The sequence below is a fragment of the Rattus rattus genome, chromosome 5 (genome assembly GCF_011064425.1).
Source record: "Rattus rattus isolate New Zealand chromosome 5, Rrattus_CSIRO_v1, whole genome shotgun sequence".
NCBI lineage: Eukaryota > Metazoa > Chordata > Mammalia > Rodentia > Muridae > Rattus > Rattus rattus.
Window position 1 is genome coordinate 79,394,214 of NC_046158.1, and position 27,081 is coordinate 79,421,294.

A 27,081-nucleotide genomic window follows, 5' to 3' on the forward strand; every position below is an offset into this window, starting at 1 on the left:
GAGCATATAATCTATAATTCAAAGAGCATATTGGGAAGTGGCTGTCCTGGCTGATTTGTCTAGTAAGCAATTTGGAAACTCAATGCAAGTCTGCGAGCACCCTGGGTATACTTTTCACTACAGTAAACCAAAGTACTCTAAGGAAAAGGAGCATTTAAGACTGAAATGCACATGTTATCTCTGATTGAATGCCAGATTCCATAACTGAATATGCAGTTACAAGAGCATCTGAATGATTAAGTAAATCAAAGAGAGATCCTAGGGATTTTTATTAGAAAGCATTAATAAAGAGTCTTTAGCAACCTCCTGTATTCACCCCTGTTACATTAAACAGGGTAAGAGGTTAGTTCCCAGCACACCTGCTGTGCAGTTGTTAAATGTTTACAGAAGAGCTGTAAAATGATAGCAAAAATGGCTCTCGAGTGATACTTTAGGGAGAATAAGCTGTAATAGAGATTCTGCTCCCCCCTCTTTTGAAGACGATGGGCAGGTGACATTTCCCAGCCTTCCCTGTGCTTAAACACGAACAATTACTAAGCAGTTGTCAATAGATTCAAGTCCTAGAGAGTCTTTGACCTCTGATGAACAGACCTGTTCACTGTAGTAACTCTCTGCAGATTTTTAAATACAAAAAAATAAACTTCTACTTCCTCTCAGGCACAGATTTCAGACTGGGATTCTGTTTCCAGGCTGGCCTTACCTCACATAATACAAAGGTTTATAGGACCTCTGAAACGATAACCATGGCCAGGTCAGGCAGGAAGAGAGAGGGAAACCGCCCTTCACCTGCCGAGCAGTCTGCATGCAGAACTACTGGGAGGTAAGACGTGCTTCTACACACACACCACGGCTCTGTATCAGTCAGATAGAAATGGAAGTAAGACCAGCTATGCAGCATGAACTCTAAATTACCCTGGACTGAGGAAAAGTACAAAGCATGCAAATATAGAGGTTCCCTGGAAGATCAAAATCCAGGTATTATCATAGTGGAACCCACCCCCCATAAAGTACCTCTTCAGTTTGCTTCTGAGTTCTTCCCACAGAGGGCTTTGGCTTCCCCTCAGAGATGAGTGGCAGATCCACAGAAGGGACATAAGCAGGAACACTGGTGCTTATAGACTGTTCCACCTCACCCGGAAGTAGCATCCAATCTGTTGGATACAAAATATTTCAGCTGATCTCTTGTGAAGTTCATCATCTCCCCAAGTAATCTAAAAGCCAGCGACAATCAAAACAGGCAGACAACGCAGAGAAAGCTGACCCCTAGCACCACGCTTGTCTTCATCTGTGAACTGGACTCAAGAGAGTCCCTTTCTATAAAACAGAAGGCACCTGTGTGTTGACCTTTTATCGTGCTGTAAGGTTGTACAGGCCACCCGGGAGGCTTGGAGGGGACTGAGGGAGTGACATAATGGGCCTCCCATGCCTGACTCCATTTCTACTGCTCAGGAAAATAAGGTAGGAAGATGTTGCTTTTGCCTCGTTTTCCCATAGTTTCCTGAGGGGGTGAAGAGAAAGAAAATGGAGTGCAGACTTCATTCTGTAACAAGGCAGCAGTATTTCAAAAATATATATATTACAAAATGAGGATGCCAGAAGGAAAGTACTTTAGCTTTCAGCAGAGAAATGAAATACCGTGTCATATGAAAAACGCACAGGCTCGTTTTCAACACTTGCAAACAACATGTTTCCTGCTTGTTTAGCACAATCACAAGAATTCAATAACCAATCTTAGTTTCCCCATGCAGTTATTGAAAGTGGCGTGCTGGTTTGTTTGTGTGACGCTTTATGAATGTATCACAGACGCCAGTTGGCTTCTGCAACCTTTAAGGCGAGCAAACAGACACACAGAAGAGCACGAGCCTCGGTCTAGACTTCCAGAAGACCTGAGAAGCTAGTGAGAGCACCTCCTAGCCAGGAACTGCAACAAGATGCTATTACTGCCTGCTTCTCTAGGACGAGCCTCATTAACTTCTCAGTGGACGTGATTAGCAGCACATGTATCTGGGCTAATGGCAATGGCAGAATATTGTAGGAAGATGACTATGCAGTTCTGATATTCAAACACTAAGACTACTCTGAAATCCAACCTTCACCTCCATAGCTATCACACCCACAGAAATAAATCACTTCTGGCTTTTAATGTGGAGAAAAAGAACACAGATTCAGATCTTCTGGAAACTGGGAGCCGTGCTGGGAAGACAGCGAGGAAGGAAGTCCTGTTGAGCCCCATTATTGGAATTTTAGAATATCATCTTGTTAACCAGCATGAATAGAGGAAATAATAACAACAGACCCTGAAGTGTCCAGTATTTGACAAGTGCCAGCACGGCTAACCCTCCCAACAGCTCTCAGTGTTCTCAGTGTTCTAGGCAATGAGCTGTACACACTGAGAGAGATCTCACTCAGGATCCCACAGTTAGAAAGGCAGAGTGGGCAGTGTGCCCGGACCTCAGCCAAACAGTGTTAAACAAACCTTTTTATTACATATTTAATTTTGTTTCATTACATGGAATGGCTATGCTCAGGGCCGAGAAGTGTCACCTGTAGCTCCAAGTGTAGCAGGCAGCACTAAGTACATTTTCCAAACATGCGATGCCTAAAATGCAACATGTTTAGTAAACTCTGTAACGGTGGGAAAAAACTGGCCTCCTAATGTACCTTCTTATAAGTTCAAAGCCAAACTCCTACACTGAGCTCCCTTGTGTAAGAGTACAGGATAGATCCAAGGCTGTGAGGACCTGCCAACAAGCAATAAAGAAGAGGCTTATGCCTCTCAACGTGAGGAACAACATCTCTCTGGCCAACTGGCTGCTGGTGCAAACACTAGTTCTGATGAGAGCTGAGAATCAATTCTGCTCTCCAGGCTTATATTACAGTGCGGTTCTGTCCAACAAAAGATGTGGCAAGCAGGACAAGTGTGTGGGTCCTTTACTGAAGCTTCACAGCCCAAACCAAGACTTTCAACAACGACAACAACAACAACAACAACAAAAAATGACTTCTTTTGTAACAATTCTACTGCCATGGGAACAATTATTTCAAAGCAAAAAGACTCCACATCCTCAGCACCTTAAATTGCAGTCATCTTTTCTCTGGGGTAAAGACAGAATTCAAGAATGCATACTGTCAGAGGCCAACACAGTGAATTCTAAACCATTCTTGGAAGCAGGAAATGAATGTGTTTACAGTGGAAACCCTCACTAGGAAGCTCAGCCTCGAAGTATGTCTACTCTGAGAGAGTTGTACGCTCAGAAAACAAGACACAAAATTCCCAACAGCACAGACCCCGCAGAAACAGAGCTGGTCCACACACACCTAGTTTCTTTCCCCAATCTATCTGATTGGGGAACTATTCCTTTCCTTGGATGAATGATTAAAAGAGAACGGAAGGGAGGGAGGGAGGGAGGGGGAGGAGGGAGGAGGAGGGAGGGAAGGAGGGGGGGAGGGGGAATTAGCTTCCCTACTTTACTCCCTTCTCAGGAAGAATATAAAAATTTCTTTATATAATAATAAGTACTAGAGAGTAAGTTTTTCCTCTGGTCAACATGGCTTCCCAATTACACCTTGGTAGATGGGTAAGTTAGAAAATATAAAAACTAGAATAGTGGGGATCGAGGATCCTTGTAAGGCAAAGACTTGTCTCCTTCCTTGATGGTTTTAGTAAATAGTGATGCCATCCAAAGACGATGCTTCAAGTTGGTTGAATGTGCCTCTGCTGTAAGCATGGGACTACCATGTTCTTTATGCCACAGCAGCTTAAACTGTGGGATGAACCCTATATGGAGTCATGTCACCGAATGTGAGAATTTTACAAAGTTCGGCAACAGAAAGAGTTTTATGAAACAATAACCAAAAATTAAGCCAACTTCCAAGATATTCCTAGCATTCAACTGTGTTGTATTGTGCAAGGTCACTGTAGCACTGGTCTGAACACACCTCGTGTACACTAAATACCATGTGTGCTATTAACCCCTCAGTCCCCAAGAACACTTCCCAAAACACTTCAGCTGAGACGTAGACTTCTAGATATTATGAACTTCCCTGTTTTCCCTATACATACAAAGTTTCCAGCTCTTATGAAACTAGCTTAACTAGAAAAAAACATATTCCTCAACATTTAAGCAAATTAGTTTGTCTTCGAGTTGACTGCATCACACTAGAATAGCTGACTTTAAAAACAGCTGTTTGAGTTGCTGACTTGCAGTTCATTTTTTTTAAATTCATCAAATTCATTTTGACTTGTTATTAGAACAGAAATTTCAACAAATTCTAAAATGGCCCTAAATATAATTCTGCTACTTTGTTCTACATAACTATGAGAAGAGGAATTTACAGCATTGGCAACTGTACAATCAACTATCCATCTACCCTGAAGATGTTTTGCATGATACAGCACCGAATATTCACCCAATACTTAACCTTTTAATTTATTTACTTTTAATTTTTAGAAGTATATCTATATCACTAATTATAATTTTTATCTTTAATAAATGGTAAAACTAATTATATACTAAAAACTGTGTTAAGATAAACCTCTTTGTGACTTGTATACCTTCTTTATGTGCACATACTTAGGACTGCATCAAATTTTCTTCTGTGAAAAGAAATCCTGGGAGGAAAAGGTCTTTAAAGCCCTGCTTTACACAATTCCTATGATCTCCTTTCTCTTTACCCCTAACTCGGGTTCATCATTAGGGTAACAGTTTTTTACATTGTAGGTCACGTGCACTTAGAGAACTTTCTCTGTTGGACAGGCAAACTTCAGTCCTCCCACCCTGTGTTCTCATGAGATCTAGAACAATTTATAACGATATATGTGGGATTCTATGGTCAATACCTAATTTCTCCAATAAACTATCAATCACAAGAACAAAAGTTGGTGTTCCTGGAGAGATGGCTCAGCAGTTAAGAGCACTGACTGCTCTTCCAGAGGTCCTGAGTTCAATTCCCAGCAACTACATGGTGGCTCACAACCATCTGTAATGGGATCCAATGCCCTCTTCTGGTACATCTGAAGAGTACCTTTGTAAAAATAAATAAATCTTTAAAAAAAGGGGGGAGGGCTGGTATTTTAGCCTTCAATTATGTTCCAGAAACAAGCTCTAGTTGTTAAGTAGTTGTTGAGTAAGAATCACTGGTCATTTACAGGCTCCCTAAACGTGCTTAATGTTGCAGATAAAACAAGGACTTTTGATTTGCACCCAGAGCTGGGTTGTACCCCAGCCCTCTGACACAAAACCTGCCTGCAGAGAGCTGGTCTGCCAGGAGCACTCTCCCTCCTAAGCCCACAGCACACATGTAGAACCCCTACTTTCTCTCTACTGACTGTCCAAAGAGAGACCTGCCAGGAAAGCACAGGGCTCTGGAGCCACAGGGCAGCCTAGGACCAGACCCATCCTGTCTCCATCTGCACCCAGAGCTGGGACAGTTCCATGGCCCTAGAACACAAAGTCTGCCTGCAGAGAGCTAGTCTTCCAGGAGAGCTCTCACGCCAAAGATCACAGGCACACAGGCCCACAGGAGGGGTAAGCTCCAGGCACAGACAACAAGACCAACTAACATCAGAGATAACCAGATGGTGAGAGGCAAGCATAAGAACCTAAGCAACAGAAACCAAGAGAACTTGGCACCACCAGAGCCCAGTTCTCCCACAAGAGCAAATCCTGGGTACCCTGACACACCAGAAAAGTAAGATTTGGATTTAAAATCACTTCTCACGATGATGATAGAGGACTTTAAGAAGGACATAAATAACTCCCTTAAAGAAATACAGGACAACACAGATACGCAAGTAGAAGCCCTTAAAGAGGAAACACAAAAATCCCTTAAAGAATTACAGGAAAACACAACCAAATAGGTAAAAGAATTGAACAAAACCATGCAGGATCTAAAACTGGAAATAGAAACAATAAAGAAAGCACAAAGGGAGACAACCCTGGAGATAGAAGACCTAGGAAAGAGATCAGGAGTTATTGACACAAGCATCACCAACAGAATACAAGAGATAGAAGAGAGAATCTCAGGGGCAGAAGATACCATAGAAAACACTGAACAGTAGTCAAAGAAAATGCAAGAAGCAAAAAGCTCCTAACCCAAAAAATATAGGAAATCTAGGACACAATGAGAAGACCAAACCTAAGAATTACAGGTATAGAAGAGAATGAAGATTACCAAATTAAAGAGCCAGTGAATATCTTCAACAAAATTATAGAAGAAAATTTTCCTAACCTAAAGAAAGAGATGCATACAGACTTACAAAAAGCTTACAAAACTCCAAACAGATTTGATGAAAAAAGAAATTCCTCAAGTCACATAACAGTCAAAACACCAAACACACGAAACAAAGAAAGAATATTAAAAGCAGTGAGGGAAAAATGTCAAGTACATATAAAGGCAGACCTATCAGAATTACACCAGATTTCTCAACAGAGACTATGAAAGCTAGAAGATCCTGGAAAGATGTCCCACAGACCCTAAGAGAACACAAATGCTAGCCCAGGCAAAAACTCTCAAATAACATAGAAGGAGAAACCAAGATATTCCATGACAAAACCAAATTTACACAATATCTTTCTACAAATCCAGCCCTACAAAGAACAATAGATAGAAAACTCCATCACAAAGAGGGAAACTACACCCTAGAAGAAGCAAGAAAGTAATCTCCTTGCAACAAAACCAAAAGAAGAGAGACACACAAACCTAATTCTACCTCAAACAACAAAAATAAAAAGAAATAATCAGAATTCCTCAATATCTCTTCACATCAATGGACTCAACTCCCCGAATAAAAAGACATAAACTAACAGACTGGGTATGTAAACAGGACCCAGCATTTTGCTGCATACAGGAAATACAACTCAATGACAAAGACAGACACTACCTCAGAGTAGTTTTCCAAGAAAATGGTACCAAGAAACAAGCTGCAGTAGCAATTCTAATATTAAATAAAATTGACTCTCAACCAAAAGTTATCAAAAAAGTAAAGAAGTACACTTCATACACTTCACAGGAAAAATCTACCAAAATGAACTCTCAAATCTGAACATCTATGCTTCAAATACAAAGGCACCCATATTCATAAAGGAACTTTACTAAAGCACAAAGCACACATTGCACATCACACAATAATAGTGGGAGATTTCAACACCCAACTCTCATCAATGGACAGATCATGAAAACAAAAACTAAACAGAGACATGGTTAAACTAACATGAACCAAATTATAAACCAAGTTATAAACCAAATGTTTAACGGACATCTATAAAATATTACATCCTAAAACAAAAGAATATACCTTCTTCTCAGCACATCATGGTACCTTCTCCAAAACTGACCATTTAATTGGTAACAAAAAACCTCAACAGATACAAGAAGAATGAAATAATTTCATGCATCCTATCAGATCACCAGGGACTAAGGTTGGTCTTCATTGACAACAAAAATGACATAAAGCGCACATATAAATGGATGTTGGGCAACGCTCTACTCAATGATAACTTGGTCAAGGAAGAAATGATGAAATACAAAACTTGTTAGAATTTAGTGAAAATGAAGACACAACGTATGCAAACTTATGGGGCACAATGAAAGAAGTACAAAGAGGAAAACTCATACCTCTGAGTGCCTCCAAAAAGAAACAGGAGAGAGCATACATGAGCAGCTTGACAGCACACCTAAAAGCTCTAAAACAAAAAGAAGCAAATATACCCAAGACGAGTACAAGGCAGGAAATAATCAAGCTCAAGGCTGAAATCAACCAAGTAGAAACAAAAAGGAGTATACAAAGAATCAACAAAACCAGGAGTTGGTTCTTTGAGAAAAATCAACAAGATAGATAAACCCTTAGCCAGATGGCACAGAGAGTGTATCCAAATTAACAAAATCAGAAATGAAAAGGGAGACATAACAACAGAATCTGAAGAAATTTTAAAAATCATCAGATCCTACTATAAAAGCCTATATTCAACAAAACTAGAAAATCTGAAGGAAATGGACAATTTTCTAGACAAATACCAGGTACCAAATTTAAATCAGAATCAGATAAACCATCTAAACAATCACATAACTGATAAAGAAATAGCAGTTATAGCCTTATTTATAATAGCCAGAAGCTGGAAAGAACCCAGATGCCCTTCAACAGAGGAATGGATACAGAAAATGTGGTACATTTACACAATAGAATATTACTCAGCTATCAAAAACAATGACTTTATGAAATTCATAGGCAAATGGTCGGAACTGGAAAATATCATCCTGAGTGAGGTAACCCAATCACAAAACACACATGGTATGCACTCATTGATAAGTGGCTATTAGTCCAAATGCTCAAATTACCCTAGATGCACAGAACACATGAAACTCAAGAAGGATGATCAAAATGTGAATGCTTCACTCCTTCTTTAAAAGGGGAACAAGAATACCCTTGGGAGGGAATAAGGAGGCAAAGTTTAGAAAAGAGGCAGAAGGAACACCCTTTCAGAGCCTGCCCCACATGTGGCCCATACATATACAGCCACCCAATTAGACAAGATGGATGAAGCAAAGAAGTGCAGGCTGACAGGAACTGGATGTAAATCTCTCCTGAGAGACACAGCCAGAATACAGCAAATACATAGGCGAATGAATGCCAGCAGCAAACCACTGAACTGAGAACGGGACCTGCATTGAGGAATCAGAGAAAGAACTGAAGAGCTTGAAGGGCCTCGAGACCCCATATGAACAACAATGCCAAGCAACCAGAGCTTCCAGGGACCAAGCCACTACCCAAAGACTATACATGGACTGACCCTGGGCTCCAACCTCATAGGTAGCAATGAATAGCCTAGTAAGAGCACCAGTGGAAGGGGAAGCCTTGGTCCTGCCAAGGCTGAACCCCCAGTGAACGTGATTATTGTGGTGAAGGCAGTAATGTGGGGAGGATGGGGCAGGGAACACCCACATAGAATGGGAGGGGGAGGGTTTAGGGGGATGTTGGCCCAGAGACCGGGAAAAGAAATAACAATAAAAATGTAAATAAGAAATACCCAAATTAATAAAGATGGGGGAAGAAAAGAAGAAGAAGAAAGAACAAAATATCCACAGGTGGAAATACAGGGACAAAGAGTGGAGCAGAGACTGAAGAAAAGGTCATCAGGAGACTGCTCCACCTGAACATCCATCCCATATGCAGCCACCAAACCCAGTCACTATTGCTGATGCCGAGAAGTGGTTGCTGACAGGAGCCAGATATGGGTGTCTCCTGAGAGACTCTGCCAGAGCCCTACTGATACAGATAAGGATGGTTGCAGCTAACCATTGGACTGAACAAGAGGACCCCAATCAAGGAATTATAGAAAGACTGAAGGAGCTGAAGGGGTTTGCAACCCCATAGGAAGAACAACAATATCAACCAATCAGACCCCACCAGAGCTCCCAGGGACTAAACCACCAACCAATGAGTACACATGGAGGGACCCATGACTCCAGCAGCATATGTAGCAGAGGACGGCATTGTCCAGCATCAATGGCAGGGAAAGCCCTTGGTCCTGTGAAGGCTTGTTTCCCCAGTAGAGGGGAATACCAGGGTGTTGAGGTTGGAGCGGGTGCATCCTCTTAGAAGCAGAGTGACGGGGTGGAGGAGTATGGGAGAAGGGGGAAAAGGGATAACATTTGAACGTAAATATATAAAATATTTTTTAAAATTTTAAAAATTAAAAAAAAAACTTTTTTTAAAGTGGCTGATGTCATCCTTTGCACACACACACTCAAAATAACCAAAATTATCTACAAGTGCTGAAGAAATTGAAAATCAACTAGTCTTCTAACCTCTCAACCTAGCAGACCAAACACATGTTTCTTCAGTGTCCAGCCAGGTACATGAAGTCCTCACATCTCATCAAGGAAACTTTATCAGATGGAGAACATTACAGAAAACCACAACTAATCAAATTTCAGAGTTGTGGGGCCCAGTCCCATTGGACACTGTGGTGCTTTGAATAAAAATGGGCCCCATAGGCCCACAGGGAGTGGCACTATTAGAACGTGTGTCCTTGTTGCAGGAGGTGTACCACCATGGTGTGGGCTTTGAGGTCTCAGATTCTCAAGCCCGGCCAGTGTCACTTTCATTTCTGCTGTCTGCAGATCAAGATGTAGACCTCTCAGCTCCTTCTCCAGCACCATCTGCCTGCACACCACCATGCTTCCTGCCATGATAATAATGAGACTGTAAACCAGTTCCAATTAAACGTTATTTTCTTTATAAGAGTTGTCATGGTCATGATGTCTCCTCACAGCTATAGAAATCCTAACAAAGACAGACACTTCTACATAACATGCATATACCTAAGGCTAAAGTGCAGCGGGGATGCAGAAAGGTTGTAGCCAGAGGACCAGAGACTCTGCTGTATGAGTGTGTCTCCTAGTAATGTCAGACGCTACCCCATAAAATCTCAGCAACTTCCTACGTAGAAACTGAACAACGACAACAAGAGGCATGCCAAAGTGAATGGAGGAGAGACCACGAGGCCTTGACCCCACCTACACAAATAACCTTAGGCAACCAAAGAGTGCTGAGAGCAGGAAGAGCACACCAATTGGTTATCAAATACTGAAGTGTGGTGTGTGTGTGTGTGTGTGTGTGTGTGTGTGTGTGTAACACCAATTAATGAAAAAGGCCATGAATTTTAAAGCAAGCAAGCAGGGGTATATGGGAATGTGCGGAGGAAGCAAATGAAAAGAAGAAATGATGTAATTATATTGTAATTTCAATAAAAGAAACTTGTTTTTAATTTAAAAATCAAATAGGGCTGCAACTGTTGAGGAATCGATATCCATTCTCATCCAACACAGTGAACTACAGTGTAAATACACCCACTGTCTATGCAAGTATGCTAATAAAAGCTGGACCTCCAAAATCCAGTCTCTCCAGCCAGCCGCACTGGACTGAGAGACTAAACAAACAACAGCCTTCCTACCCTAATGACCTCCCTGTAGTGACTGCAGCTATCCCAAATCACAATTTTGTTGAATAGCAATTTGAGCCAACTTGTCTGAGGCAAAGCAATCACCAGGTTAACCTCTCTATGTTGAATTCAAAAGAGGAAAAGGTGCTAATTCGATGTCAAATGAATGTAGGGTCCCAAACCTCATAAGGAATGTACTGTCAGGCCACTCATGACTTAACTGTGTGGGTTCTGCCAAAAACTTGACTCCAAAGCGCTACTCCTCGGCTGTCAAAATGATAAGGTAAACACTGGAAAGAAACTGTGCTCTTGAATCTTGGAGAATATTTATGACCATGGATACAGTGAAAAAATAAAATCAATGGTAGAAAAAACAATACAAAACACGCTTCCTTGTTGCCCCAGGCAAATCTGTTGCTTAAACAATAACAACAGAATCTAATCAGTAAACCTCCCAGCTGCCAAAATTATACGAGCAACTTGCCTATTTAAAAATGTCACATTTCCCATCTGATATAAATATTTGCCTTCTGCTCACATTCCTGAAGTGCAATACAAATTAGGCCACACACTGAGATTCACCTTGGCACCAAGTATTTCATTTCTTTCTTCCTTTCAAGTGACCCAGATTGTGCATTATGAAAATTGGGAAAACCTGGTGGTCTTTTTGGCGATTAGAATGGATCACTGCAGACTGGATTGACTGTCAGCCATCCATTCACACATCATTTCACACAAGACAGTCCTAACTACTGCATTCAAGTCCACTGAGACTTGGTTCAGCCTCAGTAACCGTTCATCCCCAAATGCAACACCTTCTGCTATCAGTTTCTAGAAACGTGATGTTTGTGAGATCTTTTTATTCAACATTTTAAAGAAGAAAATAAAGCTGGTAACTGAACAACATACTTAAGAAAACATTTTAAAGAAAGCAATGTTGGGCTAGAGAGATGGCTCAGTGGTTAAGAGCACTCACTGCTCTTCCAGAGGTCCTGAGTTCAAATCCCAGCAACCACATGGTGGCTCACAGCCATCTGTAATGAGATCTGATGCCCTCTTCTGGTGTCTGAAGACAGCTACAGTGTACTCATATAAACAATAAATAAATCTTAAAAAAAAAAAAAAGCAATGTCACAAACAATAGAAAAGGTTGATGTTAAAAACCAATGAAATTTGCTGGCCATATTGGTTTATGTCAGTGTAAAACAGATGACGGGGATCGGCCTCTTTCTGACACACTTGCTTGGTGTCCAACACTTAAACAGTGTTAGAGGCTCACAAATCACTATTCACATTAGTGATGAGCTCTTCAGATTCTTGTTGTAAGCAATCCTGATCACTTCCCTGCAAATAAGCAAAGATGGTGGGCATAGGACAATGTGACTCCCTAATTAGCAGCTGCTATCCCATGTTGCACTGGCAGACTTCAGCATTTGACATGTAAACAGCCACCTGGATTTCTTCGATGCTTATACTAGCTGTTCTGAACACTGCAGACACCTTGAGAAAAACACACACTAACCATACAATGAGCCCAGCTGATTACTGCAGCTCCTAAGTACATCCACTCCCCAGCAAGACTTTGTCATTTTCATGGGAAGAGCTCTAGGAAGATTTCAAGCCTGGAGCCAAGATTCTCTGATACCATTGGCCCTGCAGGTACAACACTGGCCCTGCTGGGGGTGGAGGAATGCCAGCTCCCTAGGCCTACATTCACAAAGCTAAGGATTCTGGTCCCCTAGACCTATCCACGAATAGCTGAACCAACAAGTAAAGTAAAGTAGTCCACTCATCAGAACTGCAGCTCTGCAGGGTGCTACATGCAGGTGCTCCTTCCTGTCTGTGGCTACAGCTCACTGCTATCAAATGCTAAGGGATATAAAAGCTGCCAAATACCACTCCTCAGAGAGATTCTCCTCAGCTACCCACAGTCTCCACTGGGGAGAGCAGAAGAACGGCAGGCCACATAACAAGTACAGACTTATTGCTGGTGGTAAAGCGAGAAACTTCATCATGAAAGTGCCCAGTACTCGCCTCTGAAGCTGATTATATTTGTTAATGTTTTATATACAGACAAGAACCAACAGTCTCAATGTATCAACCTCAAACAACAGCAGAATTATAATGGCTAAAATGCAGTTCAGGGAATGCCACCAAAGAACTAATGAATTCAGTTTCCTTGTAGGTGCAGGATAAAGGAATCTGCATTTTTTAAACAAGTTTTACTCTCAAAATCAACCAAAATGGGTGCTTTACCAGCCTTGAGACCTCGTAAGCAGGTCTTACAAAAACTCAAGAATGAATGGGGTACGAAGTCAGCCAATGCTCCCTGAAGAACGCAGTTTCCTTTGATCTTGCTGAAATGAGTAATTTCAAAAATCTCCCAGTCTTCTGGCTAATGGGTATTTGAGAAACATCTCCAATGGAGCAGTATGTTAAGGAGGAGAAGAAAAACTTTCATTGCTTTAAATTCCCAAAGCCTTACCGAATCAAGAAGCCCAAAAAGCTAGGGCAGGGGATACACCATCAAGAGAGAAGCAGTTCCTACCCCAGATCAACTCTCTACAGCCACTTCAATGCCCATCTGGTTCCGAGGAAACCTCTTCTCCCAACAACAGCAACAACAGCAATAACTTGGGTTGTGAATAAACTGTAACAGCAGGAGAAGATCAACTTCAAGATGTCCTCTCACATCCAATAGAGAGCCAGGGCTTCCTGCTCTCCCTATTCTCATTGTTTGTTTGCTTCTTTTGGAGATTGGTTCTCATGAGGCCCAGGCTAGACTTAAACTGGCTCTGCAGTCAAGGATAACCTAAACATCTGGCCCTCATGTGCTGGTACTACCCCACAGGCTACCACACTCAGTGTTAATGTTGGGCTGAGGAAATTGTTAAGTTCTGAGCAAAGTCTCTATCAGTTGGGCTACATCTCTCCAGCTCAAACTCCAAAGGTCCCATGAAGAAATATACCTGTGTTTATACAAAAATACTAACCAGGAAACAAAGCAATCTTTACATGAACATCGACCAATTAGCATCCAGCGTCTTTTAGTGGAGTAGGGGGGTAGAACTCAAAAAATTTGTGTTCATTTACATATTTCACAAATTTTAAAGGCAAAATTCTGCATATTATTGTTTATTTTGTGATCAATATTTATATTCCTATGATTTTATGATCAACTGCTGTTGTACATTTTCCTTTAAAATAATATCTATTCATAAGACAGTTCTAAAAAATAAGGCAATGACTTTATAAGAGCTGTATGTGGCACAATTATTTAATAGTTTAATTTATCTGAATTTGGGGGGAAGCAAAGGGACAGCTCCATTTCACTTAAACCAAAGGTTTCAAAAGGCTTTGACCAATTGAGTAGAAGTTTTTGCTTTTCAAAAAGAAATTTCACAACCTCGGTTTTTCTTACATCAAGAGAGGTAAGGTAAGGATTGCTAAAAATATCAAACCAACATAAACCACTTGTAGATTCTAGAAAGAGGCCACGCAGTAGGGAGAGTACATACCCTTGTTCATCTGGGGCTTACTCTCTTCCTCCGTGTCCACATCTTCTAAGTCTATGAAGTTGTCTACCTACAAGAAGATTGAAATTACCTTGCAGATATTAGACATGAAGAAAGACAGTGCAGTCATGGACCCACACATACAGCAAGTACTCTGTTAAAGGCTAGGTATGTTTTCCTGTGAACTCTCAAGGCCCTGTTAAAGCTGTTGTATACAAGCTTTTCCACTGAACGAAGCAAGACATTTGCAAGTCCAGGGCTTTACAACACTCCGCTTAGAATACCACTTCCCATTGCACATTGACAAAGAGGCATTTCAGGTTAACAGATTTTCTTCCCAGGATTTTTAACACTGCTGTCAGACAGTAGGTTACTGGTTTGGTGAAGGTGGGGGTGCTGGGCTACCATCCTTCCCCATAGTGTGCTTTCTTATAGCGCTCTGGAGAGCCAGAGAGAGAAAACTCAAGAGAACAGGAAAGAAGAGTTCATTCAGAACAAAATCATGCTGCCCAGGTAAATCATAGGAGCGGTCAGTAGGGCAAAATATCAAGTGTTCTCTCTTTCAGGCAAGTACATCTGAGAATTACTTCAATGGTAAAAACAACAGCAAATGACCTTCCCAGACCCAATAGCAGCATTTCAATGAAGAACTATTCCACATAGAATACCACTGCACACTGACAATGAGGCATTACAGAATAACAAGCAAATGCATCTCAGGGGGACTATCAAAGAGTATAAATAAGAAAATGCTGGCACATGGCGTGTGGTAAAGGCACAAGGTCACCATCCATTTTATGCTCACAGCCTGAATACAGACTATCTTAAAATTGTAAGCTGAGATTCCTTAACTGCAGTTCAAGACAGGCTGTGTCTTTCTGTCCTGAGCTGAATATGTAGTGGGCAGACCATGCTGACATCATAGAAAGTTAAAATGGTAGCTTCCATATGTCTAAGCAAGTAATTGCAACTATTGCTTGGCATATATATTCAAAAGCAAAATTCACCTTTTCTCTAACAGTTTCAACATTTAAATTTGAAAATCAGTTACATTATAGCATCTTCGTTCTTAATGATTATGCTAGAATGTCCTTTCCTTTTGTTAAACTTTAAAGAAAAAAGATTTAGCACCCAACCAAACACAAACAGTTTAAGATAATCCAACATCAAACACCAACAAAAACAAAAGCAAAATGTCATGGTTTGAATATGCTTGGCCCAGGGAGTGGCACTACTAGGCCTTGTTGGAGTAGGTGCGTCACTGTGGGTGTGGGCTTTAAGACCCTAGTCCTAGCTGGCAAGAAGCCAGTCTTCCACTAGCAGCCTTCAGATGAAGATGTAGAACTCTCAGCTCTGCCTAAACCATGCCTGCCTGGACACTGCCATGCTCCCACTTTGATGATGATGGACTGAACTTCATAAGTCAGACTCAATTATGTCAGTCCTTATAGGAGTTGCCTTGGTCATGGTGTCTGATAATAGCAATAAAACCCTAACTAAGACACAAAACAAAACAAAACCAAAAAAACAAAAGAAAGAAAAACCTTTTAAAGATAAAATCTGGTCACTCACCCAGTTCTGAACAAAGGAAAGCAAGAATCTAGTGTTTGTCTACTGGCTTGTATGGTAGCTTGACAAGAGCTGTCTCCCATAGGCTCTAGTAATTGAATGTTTGGCCCAGTCAGAAATGTTGTTTGGAGAGGTTTAGGAGGCAAGGCCTTGATGGAAGAAGTTTGTCACTGGAAGTAGGCTTTGTGAGTAAAAGGCCTTGCCTTTCTCATGTTCACTCTCTTGCTTCCTGCTTGTAGATGAGGATTTGAGTTCCAGGCTTCCTGCTGCCTGCTGCTGGTTATTCTGTCTCCCCACCATGTGGGGCTTTTATCCTTCTGGAACCATAAGCCCAAATAAACTCTTTCCTTCAAAGTTGCTGTGGTCACGGTAACTCATCATAGAAACAGAAAAGTTGCTAATACAGTTCATTTATTTGCTGTGTATTCTTCCCAAGGTAGATAACTGAATTAGACCCTACCTTCACCTTTCCTGCCCGGGTCATATCACCTTGAAAGGAACTGCCAACTTTCTGGCCTTCATCGATCACTATCTGAAAATAGTAAGAACACACAGAAAAGAAATAATGGTTATGTTTCTGGCTGTATATGAAAGACCAGATTCTCTAAGCTGTAGCAGTGATGAGGGAGAAGGTTTCAGCAAGCCTAACTGCGATTATGGTAACCTAGTCTCATCTACTATATAGATTACTTAACACAACCATGCCTGTGTATAAAACAGAGAGCTGCTCCACCTCCTAGGCCATCTCCCAATAAACCTCTGATGCCCAAATCAGAGACTGCTGAGACAGTGTTTACAAGCTACAAGAGGACAGGGCAATGTAACAACTCTAGGACTCTCCATATCTAATATATGTCAATCGTCACCAGTCGAGTGTGAGTCCTTTATGGAAAACAGCTTATAGCTGACAGCCATCACCAGCAGCAAAGGGGATATATACAATGGTGTTCTATACATTTCTATACATTTCTATCACAGAGACTTCTGACTCTCTTTAAAATCAAAATCTCTTGTAATTCTGTGCATAATATCACATAGAAAACATTCCAAAACAGAAACCGAAACTCAGTTGACTTTAGAAAACTCACCAAAACTCAGGTGGCTTAAAAAGAGAACACTACGAATTATTACTCCTTGATAATTAAATATGATAATCAAAGAGGAATAGATGAATAATGTCAATAGAGTCTTGACAATTAGAGGATAGCATCTAATATCTAGGAACCAAATCTTAGAAAAAGCAAAATAATGGCTTCTACTTTAAGTCTAAATGTGAGACAGGTAAGTCCATTTTATACAAAGAAGTAGAAAAGGGAACTCTTGTTAAAAGCAAAATATATAATTTCATGAAGCATTTACACATAGCAGGTCCCTAAGCTTTTACCAAAAATTAAAGATAATCAAACACTGTCATGTAATGACTTAATTCTCAACAGAGTGCTGTTCCAATTCTAAGAAGAATGCTTTCTTCAAGCTGTTCCTATAAATGTAAGACAGGGTTACCTGGTCCTCTTCTGAGCATTCGGAGGAATCATGAAGAAAGATGGTTCTATTTCTAAAATGATGACCATTCGATTCAATTTTGTGATTCCATTTCTCAGCAGTAAGTGTATTTTCTGATAAATCCATTCCATGTGCTCCCCCTTTGGCTACATTATCCTCTGAAATGATAAGTTACGAATTATTAAAACACCTTATGTGAACAGGTTGATTTCTTTTGTGTTTACCAAAAAATTTCCCCTCGACCCCCTTATAAAAAAATACTTTTCAAAGAACTCTTTAAGTAAAGTTTCTTAAAGCCTTTAGATCGTCTTAAATATATTAAAATTATTCTAAAATTGCATAGAAAGAGAGCACAACTTCAACACTCAATGAATATTGTCTACTATACACCCAGTACTATTTTTATCATTGTTCAAAAGTTCTATAAAGTACAGTTCTCTCAACAATTTCAGATGTTATTTATCTCATTTTTCCCTGAAGTTTGAAGCTTTTTTTCTCATATGGAGTCAACATATGCCTCTTTTTTAAAACAGTATGAGGAAAAGAGCAAATATGAAAATTAGCCCTTTAATCCTACACAATAGAATAACCACAGTAAAATGTTCTGAGTGCTTATCTGTGCATCTTTTGCATATCCATGCATTTCTAAATTCAAAATAGAATACATAAATACTAAATTTAATTTGTCAATATTTTTATGTTATTGAATATTATTCTACATAAGTTTTAGTTAGAGAGAACACTGTTATTTAAATGTAAGATAGTCTACTTAGTCAATGATCATTCTTAACTTTAATTATAAGCAATACCTTGTGCTGGGTGGTGGTGGTGCACGCCTTTAATCCCAGCACTCAGGAGGCAGGGGCAGGCATATCCTTGTGAATTTGAGGCCAGCCTAGTCTAAAGAGTGAATTCCAGGACAGCCAGGGCAACACAGAGAAAGCCTGACTCAAAACACCATATACTAATTAGCATATATATGTATGTATATGTGTATGTTACATATATATGTAATATCTCTGTATTAAATCCATGCACAGCTATTGTTTTTTCTTAAGATAACAAAAGAACCTAAGATTAAATCAAAACCTGTGATACCATGAACATCCATTGCTTCCATATGAGGAAAAAAAGCTTCAAACTTCAGGGAAAATGAGATAAATAATGTCTGAAATTCTTGAAAGAACTGTACTTTCTAGAACTTTTGAACAATGATAAAAATAGTACTGGGTATTAGTAGACAATATTCATTGAGAGTTGAAGTTGTGTTATCTTTACCCTCAGGATGAGCCAAAACAAATCCTTTCTTCTTTCCTTACATTACTTTGTCAAGAAATTTTGTTACACACCACGAGGCAATTAACTAATACAATCAGCAATATTGAAATTAATAAGGGTTAAAAGTCACTGAGTGCTAAGTGTTCTTTTCTAAGCATCTCATGAATCTTCCCAGAGAATTACTATCAAAATTAAGTCATGTGTTCCAGGTAATGTAGCTGGTAAGTAACCACTGGAATTTGAACCCTAGCCCTTTTGAGTCCAAAACCCAGCCTAACTACTGTTTTGCTACCTTGAGTAAAACAAGAGGAAAAGTCCTTGCAGGACAAAATAGGAAAGAAACACAAAGAAAAAGGAAAGAAATTTTTAAAAATAAGAAAAAGCTTTCTGGGTGGGATTAAAAAAAAAAAGAAAAAGCTTTCTACATTCAAAGAAAAGTCAAGGCTTCAGGATATGTATATTAAAAAAACATAATTCACTTGTGTCAATCATAAATTTATATTTAAAAAGTAGTACAGGATTACAAAACAGTCATGTGGTAGATATCAAGCCATCCCCGGTTGGGGAATCCTCTGCCATGCCCTAACTAGACTATGATGAAAATGTCCCAGGGATTATTTTATCTGTGAGCCTGAGTTTGGTCTCTAAATGCCTAGCACAGCAGAGCCACAACTTATTTCTTTTGAAACATCACTTCCTTGACACATAACTCTGCTGATGATTCTTTGATGCTCACAATTTGATGAGGGTCCAGTTGTGATGGTTTCTATGAGAATGACCTCAAATATTTGAATGCTTAGCCACTGTGTTTGGGACTATTTCAGGATTAGAGGATATGGCCTTGTTAGCATAGGTGTAGCCTTGTTGGAGGCCACTGCGGGTGGACTTTGAGGTTTCAAAAGTCCACACTAGACTCAGGTTCCCTCTCTCTGACTGTTGCCTATGTAAATGTAAATCTCTCAGCTACTGTTTAGAACCATGCCTGTCTGCTTCTTAGAGTGGTAACAGTCTAACCCCATGTAAGCAAGCTCCCAATTAAATGTTTTTATTTTGTAAGAGTTTCTGCGGTCATGGCGTCTCTTCACAGTAATAGAACAGAAAATAAGACAGAAGGTGTGGCAGTATGGTAAACTTTTGTGACAGGCCTGAGCATGCTGTTTGTTGGAGGAATATGGAAGATTCTGGGACTTTGGGCTATCATACCAGTGTCATGGAAGACCGTATAAACTATGGGAACCCAGGGAGGAAGAACATTATCAACTGGCCTAGAAACTTCTCATGATACTTTTTTTTCTTTTTCTTTTTTTCGGAGCTGGGGACCGAACCCAGGGCCTTGCATTTGCTAGGCAAGCGCTCTACCACTGAGCTAAATCCCCAACCCCGATATTTTGGTTTAAAAAAAAATGTAGTTGCTTTCTTCCTTTTCCTAAAAGTCTGCCTGAGGATAAACTGAAGATCTGGGGATTAGTGGCTGCCTTGTGTTGAGTGGTTATTAGTGATTATTCTTGTGCACATCTGCAATGAGAAGGAACAAGTAGAGCAAAGAGAAGTATGAAACTTTAGTTTGGAGAGAGAAAGAGCACCAGGAAATGGAATTTTAGAGCCAAATCATGTGCCCTCAAGGGGAGTGCTGCCCTCAAGGCAAAACCCCACCCAAATAATCCAGCAAACTGAAAGGAAAAGGGCAGAGGACTTCCCTAGATCTAAATCAACAGAAATCTTATGCAAATGTAATTCACAGAGGGGCCCAGGTTCCAACCCCAACAAGCAGCAGAACCTACAGCTTCTGACATGAGGATCTAGATTTAGAGTCAAGAAGAACATAGGAAGAGGCTGGTGGACTCTTCCTGCATTGTTAAGGAAAGTCACTGAAGGCATGGTAGATATGTGGCAGGGCAGTCCTCCATAAGGCCCAGAGTGGCCACTGCATAAAGCTGTGAAGGTAAAACCTGGAATGCACTGGAGACCCGAGGATGTTGGTGCTGCTAGAGCCATGCCAAAGAAACCTGCTGGAAGGAGATAGAACTAGACCAAGAAGTGTGTCACAGTCAGCAAAGCTGGAAGCGAAGAGCCCTCTAGAAACCTTTAACATCAGACATGGTATTTCATAATTTGGAGTTTGTCCTGCTGGTTTTCTGGATTGATTGGCCCAGTATTTCCTCACTATATTCTTTTTCCTCCTATGTTTGATTCTGGATACATTATTAAAAGTAAAATTAAGGTTTGTAAGAATGTTGTCAAGAATTAACACTAAAAAATGCTGTTTATGTGTAGAGGTGGTATGTGTAGGGGGCTTTGACTATGTACATGTTTGTACATCTTTGCATGCATGCCCGGTGCCTGAGAAGGTCAGAAAAAGGCATCAGATGCCATGAAACTTGAGTTACTGAAGATTTACAGCCACCAGGAGGATGCTGATAATTGAACATGGGTCTTCTAAGCCATCTCTCTGGACCCCCCCCCTTTTTTTTTTCAAACACTGAAATACTGTTATAGAACAAAGTTAAAGTAATATAGCCTGTGATAAGAGTTTGCATTTAATGAATCATTTTCTCTTTTAAAAAGGAAACAGAAAGTGCATACCCATATACTCTGAAACCAGCTCTCCATTACTGTCTACTGCACCAATACTAGCAACTCCTAACTGGTCACCATTGGAAAAATGACCTCTGCTTTTCGTGCCAGCAAACTGTGAATGAAACCTCTGTTGAGAAGAATAAGCCTTGGCTAAGAGGTAGAAGAGCTCAAGAAGAAGGCAATGTGCTAGGGGAGTTGCCAAAACCGCTGCTGGGATAGCAGACAACGTGAAGTCAGACGAGTGAGGATGAAAGCGTTTAGGACTTAGTCTCCCAGACCGCCTCCCTGCTCTATCCGCTTTCTCAAGGCTCTGGAGGTGACATAAGTATTGGTGATCGGGTGACGTGGAGCAGCTTAGAAACAGGACAAGCTGCTGTGGGCTAAACAGATGCCCTCGAGCTTCATCAAAGGCAGAAGGGAAGGCTGTGTCCCTGTGGCCCCCACTATCCCCCCGCACAGATGTGATGTTGCTGTTGTTGTTGCTGTTGTTGTTGCTGTTGTTGTTGCTGCTGTTGTTGCTGTTGTTGTTGCTGTTGTTGTTGCTGTTGTTGTTGCTGTTGTTGTTGCTGTTGTTGTTGCTGTTGTTGTTGTTGTTGTTGTTGCTGCTGTTGTTGCTGTTGTTGTTGTTGCTGTTGTTGTTGCTGTTGTTGTTGCTGTTGTTGTTGCTGTTGTTGTTGCTGTTGTTGTTGCTGTTGTTGTTGCTGTTGTTGTTGTTGTTGTTATTGTTGCACAAATTATTGCAATAAAAGAAGGAGTAGTTTCAACCCTCCTGGTTCTCTTCTAACTTAAACAAACCTAAATGTGGTACTTAACAAGAAAATCCTACATACCCAGCCCAACATTCCTGTACTACTCAATTGACTTCAAAACGTGAAAAGCACAGTGGTATCTGAGGGGACACATTCTGCAATGACAGGCTATAGTTGCGGTCACTCCATGCACTCCTCTCCCAATTCCCAGTAAATGCCCAGGGTACCTGATGGCCACCACGTGAAACTCCTTTGAAGAAAAGTGAAGCCCAATCTCTGGAGCTGTTACTGAACTAATTACTGATCTAGTTGGCATAAGTGGCAGAGGTCATTAGTCCCATACCCAAAAAACTCCACTCTTTTAACAACCACCCTCTTGTAAACATGAAGTTTTTAATCTTTAAACTAACAAAAGACTTAGGAAAGAATTTGCTCTTTCCTTGATTAAACTTAAAGTTGAAAATGCTTCTTAAACCCTGAAATTAGTTTTATAAGACTATGTACCATGTCCCTGCAAAGACCCAAAAAAGTGCTTCTGTATACTGGCCTGCTAGAGGTTTTTAAACCTAGTAAGTAATAAATCTCTTGGCAGAGTGAGATGAGAACAAAGTTCCTTTTCAATATGATAATGTCAAAATGGCAGATGCTGGCACAGCCCTGACTTGGAAGTGGCCAGTCGCCTGATTAGAGACCAGATGCTGCTTCCCAGAGTGAGCCTGGTGGCAAGGCACACGTGCCACCCAACTGTTCATCTCTAAGCTTCTGTTTTTCATCAGAGTCCTTTTCTACCCTTTCATCTTATCCCTAATGCTCCTTGCTTTGAAATGCACATCAGGCATAATACAGCGCGGAAATCTAACAGCAGTGTTTCAGCGAACACACAGATTACAGAGACCATAAAGAGCATTTCTTTGGGCATTCTGAGTCAAACTTCAATAAAGATGAGAAAGTTTTTTCTAAAGGTTTTCAGGGGTTTCATTATTCTGAAGTGATGGAATTTCAATTTCCTTTTGATACCAAACAGACAAGCTTCCAATAGGTCAGGCTTACAAGGCCATCTATACACCATCGATGTCTAATTTCAGACGAAAGAGAAAGGTCACACTCCTTGAAAAAGCAGAAAGTTTGGATGACAAGGTAAATTACACTCTACAAGGTAAAGTGCATGTTGATTATACACCTTCGAGGTAAAAGTGATTATTTGGGGAGAGCTCAATTTTAAGGGAAACTCTTATAAAAAATTCAAATTCTATACAAAAGCCAGAGCTGTGTCTGTGTACTGAGAAACACTTCACACATCAGCACAGCCAGTGTCGGAATCTAAGAGCAAGTCCCGCCAGCTACCTCACAGTATCCGTTCTTCTGCAGTGTGGTCAACAGCAATATAAATCAAGTGCATGTTCTCAGTCACAATGAACTACTGAATACATTGCTGGAAGGGAAGAAAAAAATGCGGTAGGGAATGTTCCGTGCCACACTAGGCAGCCACAAACAGCCCTGTGCAAAAAGAATAGGGGATAAGCAATCATGCTTGTAACAAGGTGGTTCTCTGAAAGTCTGGGGTGGTTTTCACATTATACTTTAGTCCACGGCAATGGTCCTGGGAACAATAGTATCTTCTCTTGATCTGTCCAGCCAAACTACTCCACACCACTGCTTCTTGTTCACACGCTTTTCTCCATAGCTGGCCTCCCCTGGAGCCACAGTCGTTAGGATTAAATAAGCAATTTAAAAACCAATCAATCATAAATCAGAATAAATCCAAGGAAGCTAAATTCAGCACACCAGTGTTTTGTCTAAATTCCCTTTGCAGTGCTCTGAATTCCAACTGTTTTATGTTCTCCATCTGAAAGGGCACAGGGAGGGGAGGATTACCTCAGCCTGGCCAGTCAGGAATAATTGTGCTTTCCCCTAGGCTGGATGATAATTGACTCATTATTCACAGTCATAGCTATCAACCTGCCAAGGCACAAATGCACGAGCCTGGCCTGGAAAAAAAATACATGTCAAAAGCCCCAGATGAGGGACAAAGTGGTGATACGATGAAAATTTTGAAATGTCCAATGTAAAGCACTTAAAGAGAGGAAGATGCGGAGAGAGTATAAGGTTGCTAACATTTTATTAGATGTGTTCAAGAAGGAAACCTGGAGTTTGTAGGGCCCTGAAGCTTAGAGAGTCCAAAAGTGATATTCTGGGCATCGACTATGTGCCTCATGATGAGAAGGACAACTGAGGCAAAGTCCCTCCCCACACAGAGTTCCCAAGCTAGGAGGTAAAGCCATGTGTGCAAACACCCAAAGAGAAGGCACCCTCGACAAACTGCGCAAGAGAGGCTCAAAGTCAGAAGGTGGCAAAATAGTAATTGTTTTGGGGAACCATGAAAAGCTTCAGTAGAAATGGCTCATTCGAGGCAGGCTTTAAAGAAGTTGACAAGTCCAGCAGGTTAGCTACAACTTCGAAGAGCTTATCTACTCCATGGGAGCTGGATTGGGAGGGTGGGGGAGGGGTAAGCTCATTTGTAAAACGTCTAGGGTCAGAAGGCCAGGGCCTGAGGCACAATAGTGAATCTTACAGGAAGACTGGCACACACATTCTGTGACATGTGAACAAGTTATATTTCGAGAACTTAAATAGAACTATGCACTTTACCAAGGAAGTTGATCCCAGTACAGCTGTGCTCCACAGAGACACAGACTAGAGCAGACAAGTTAGGGCGTAGGAAAGAACACAAGTGAGAAGCACACTGTAATGTCTAATGTGTAATCCAGGTGATGAGTAATGGAAGACACAGCTACAGAGGTGGCAGAAAGAACAGAGATTCAAGAAAGAAAAAGCAGCCTGCGAAATGAGTTCTTGTGTTTCTAAAACAGAGAGAAGACACTATCTCCTACTGGTTACATTCCCTCCCTCTAGCTATCACAGAATATGTTCCTTATCTTCCCACTGCCATCTGCAGTCTTTTACATTCAAACTGGCACTCCTTGGTAACTTGCCCTTACTCTCTGTGACGGAGGATATAGATAACACAGTGTGCGTGTAACCTGTCAGGTGAACTAGAATTTGGTGCAGAGGCCACACATACCCTGCCCAACAAGCTGTGCTGAGCTGATCTTTCCCACTGACTTAGTCAGGAACACAGAATGAAGTGGCCCAGCATGCAAGCAGATACATTATTTGAATGTTTCTCCTTGTAGCTTTGGTCTCCATTAGGGTAAAAGCATGTTAATTCTTCAGATTAACAAACAAAGTATTAAGGTCCATTTAGGCACCGTCCTTAGCTTCATGAAACTAAGTCAATGCGTAGTTTATTCCCTTGGCACAGAATGTTCGCACATAAGCTAGACTCCTGGTTCTTAAACTAAATCCCCGGGGTCATATAGTAAGAACTCACAGTTAAGTGTCCATGAGAGACACCTGTACCTCTCCCCAGGTTTATGCAATGTCACTTCTCTACCACCGAATCCATTCACTTTAGCACAGTAGTCAATGGGTTCTAGTGAGTGTGTAGTTATATAACAATCAACGATGTTGAACTTTAAGTTTCTATCACCCCCAAAAGGTACATAGTGTCAATCTGCAGACTCTTCCCCATTCCCAACCCCAACAGCAGGCAGCAATTGATCCAATTTTTGTTGCTACTGGTTCATCTTTACTAGACATTCGATTATAGTAAAGTCATGTACACATGATTTATTTTATTTAGTATAACAATGAGATGCAGCCATATCATGGTACACACTAGTATTTCTCTCCTTCTATTGTCAAATAAGCTTTGTGTCTGTGTCTCCTTTCACCTGATGACAGACATTCAGATTGTCTCCTATCCTGTACTCCCTACAATACAGCATTCATGCCGTGGACCAGCATCACTAAACCAGGTCCATGCAGGGTGAAACAATGAAATCAAACCAACAGATAACTACAGTCTCAGCTGCTGCTTTCCAGATCTGATGGAACCATATCATTCAGAGATGCGTTGTTCCCTGAGGCTGTGACTCTACTCAGACTTCATACTCTCACCACAGCTGTACAACTGGACACCCACTACATGGCCTAATTTTCTGTCTTCCAACTCATACGTAAGCCTAAGCAGAGCAGGGAGCTCACTTTCAGGAGCTCAGTCATGGCTCCAGGAAAATAAGATATGACACAATCCTGGGAAACAAACTGATAATCAACTCTTCAACCAGCAAGTTCTGCTGGCTGCCCTCCATGTGTTTAATACTTTGCTGGGCTAGAGCGGTATGGAAGGTTAGGAAAGTCATAAGACACTGCCTTTGTGAGGACATAGCATTTTACATATCTCTCAGCTAGCATATCATCTAGAATTTTTCCAAAAAAAAAAAAAAGATTAAATATGTCAGCAAAGACTTCTCTAAAAAGCCAATAACATCCATTCCCTTGAAACTTTCACTTGATTGATGCTATAAATTTTGCTTATTTTTGAACTACCATTTCAATGTATAAAATGTGTCCACATGCCACAAATAAGAAGGCTACAAATAGGTAGACAGACAAATGAGAAAGATTGGACAGGGGAAGGAAGGGGGAGGAGATAGAAGAGGGAAGGAAAGGGCAAGAGAGGGAAGGAGAGGAGAGAAGAGAAGGGAAAGGAGGGGAAGAGGGGGAAGGGCAGACAAGGCTAAATCTTGATGAGGTCCACAAGGCCATCTACTATGATGACCTTGCCCCTACTTACATGCCTTCTGACCTTAACCTCCATTCCTCTCACTTTGTTCTTGTCACACAAACCACCCTGGCCTCTCCAAGGTGCCTAAGGCAGGCCAGTAACACTTTAGGAGGCCTCTGCACTGGCTCCCCTGGATATTTTTCAAATGTCCAGACTCCACCCCCAACCTCCGCTCTTTCTAATCTTTTTCCAATCTTATCTTCCATGGCTGCCACCCCTCATTAATAAAATATTTCAAAATGCACCCTCATGAGCCA

At 40.9% G+C, this 27,081-nt stretch overlaps 1 protein-coding gene across 1 annotated transcript in view; it reads right to left on the reverse strand.

The window, feature by feature from the left end:
• The window catches only part of Iftap (intraflagellar transport associated protein), a 73,289-nt gene that overhangs the window by 19,869 nt on the left and 26,339 nt on the right, over positions 1-27,081 (reverse strand). Inside the window, exons 3-6 of the mRNA XM_032903783.1 lie at positions 17,531-17,688; positions 16,488-16,559; positions 14,462-14,528; positions 1,012-1,151 (exon numbers count right to left, since the gene is read on the reverse strand). Of these exons, the coding sequence (XP_032759674.1) occupies positions 1,012-1,151; positions 14,462-14,528; positions 16,488-16,559; positions 17,531-17,688 (437 nt within the window). The remainder of the gene's footprint in view (positions 1-1,011; positions 1,152-14,461; positions 14,529-16,487; positions 16,560-17,530; positions 17,689-27,081) is intronic.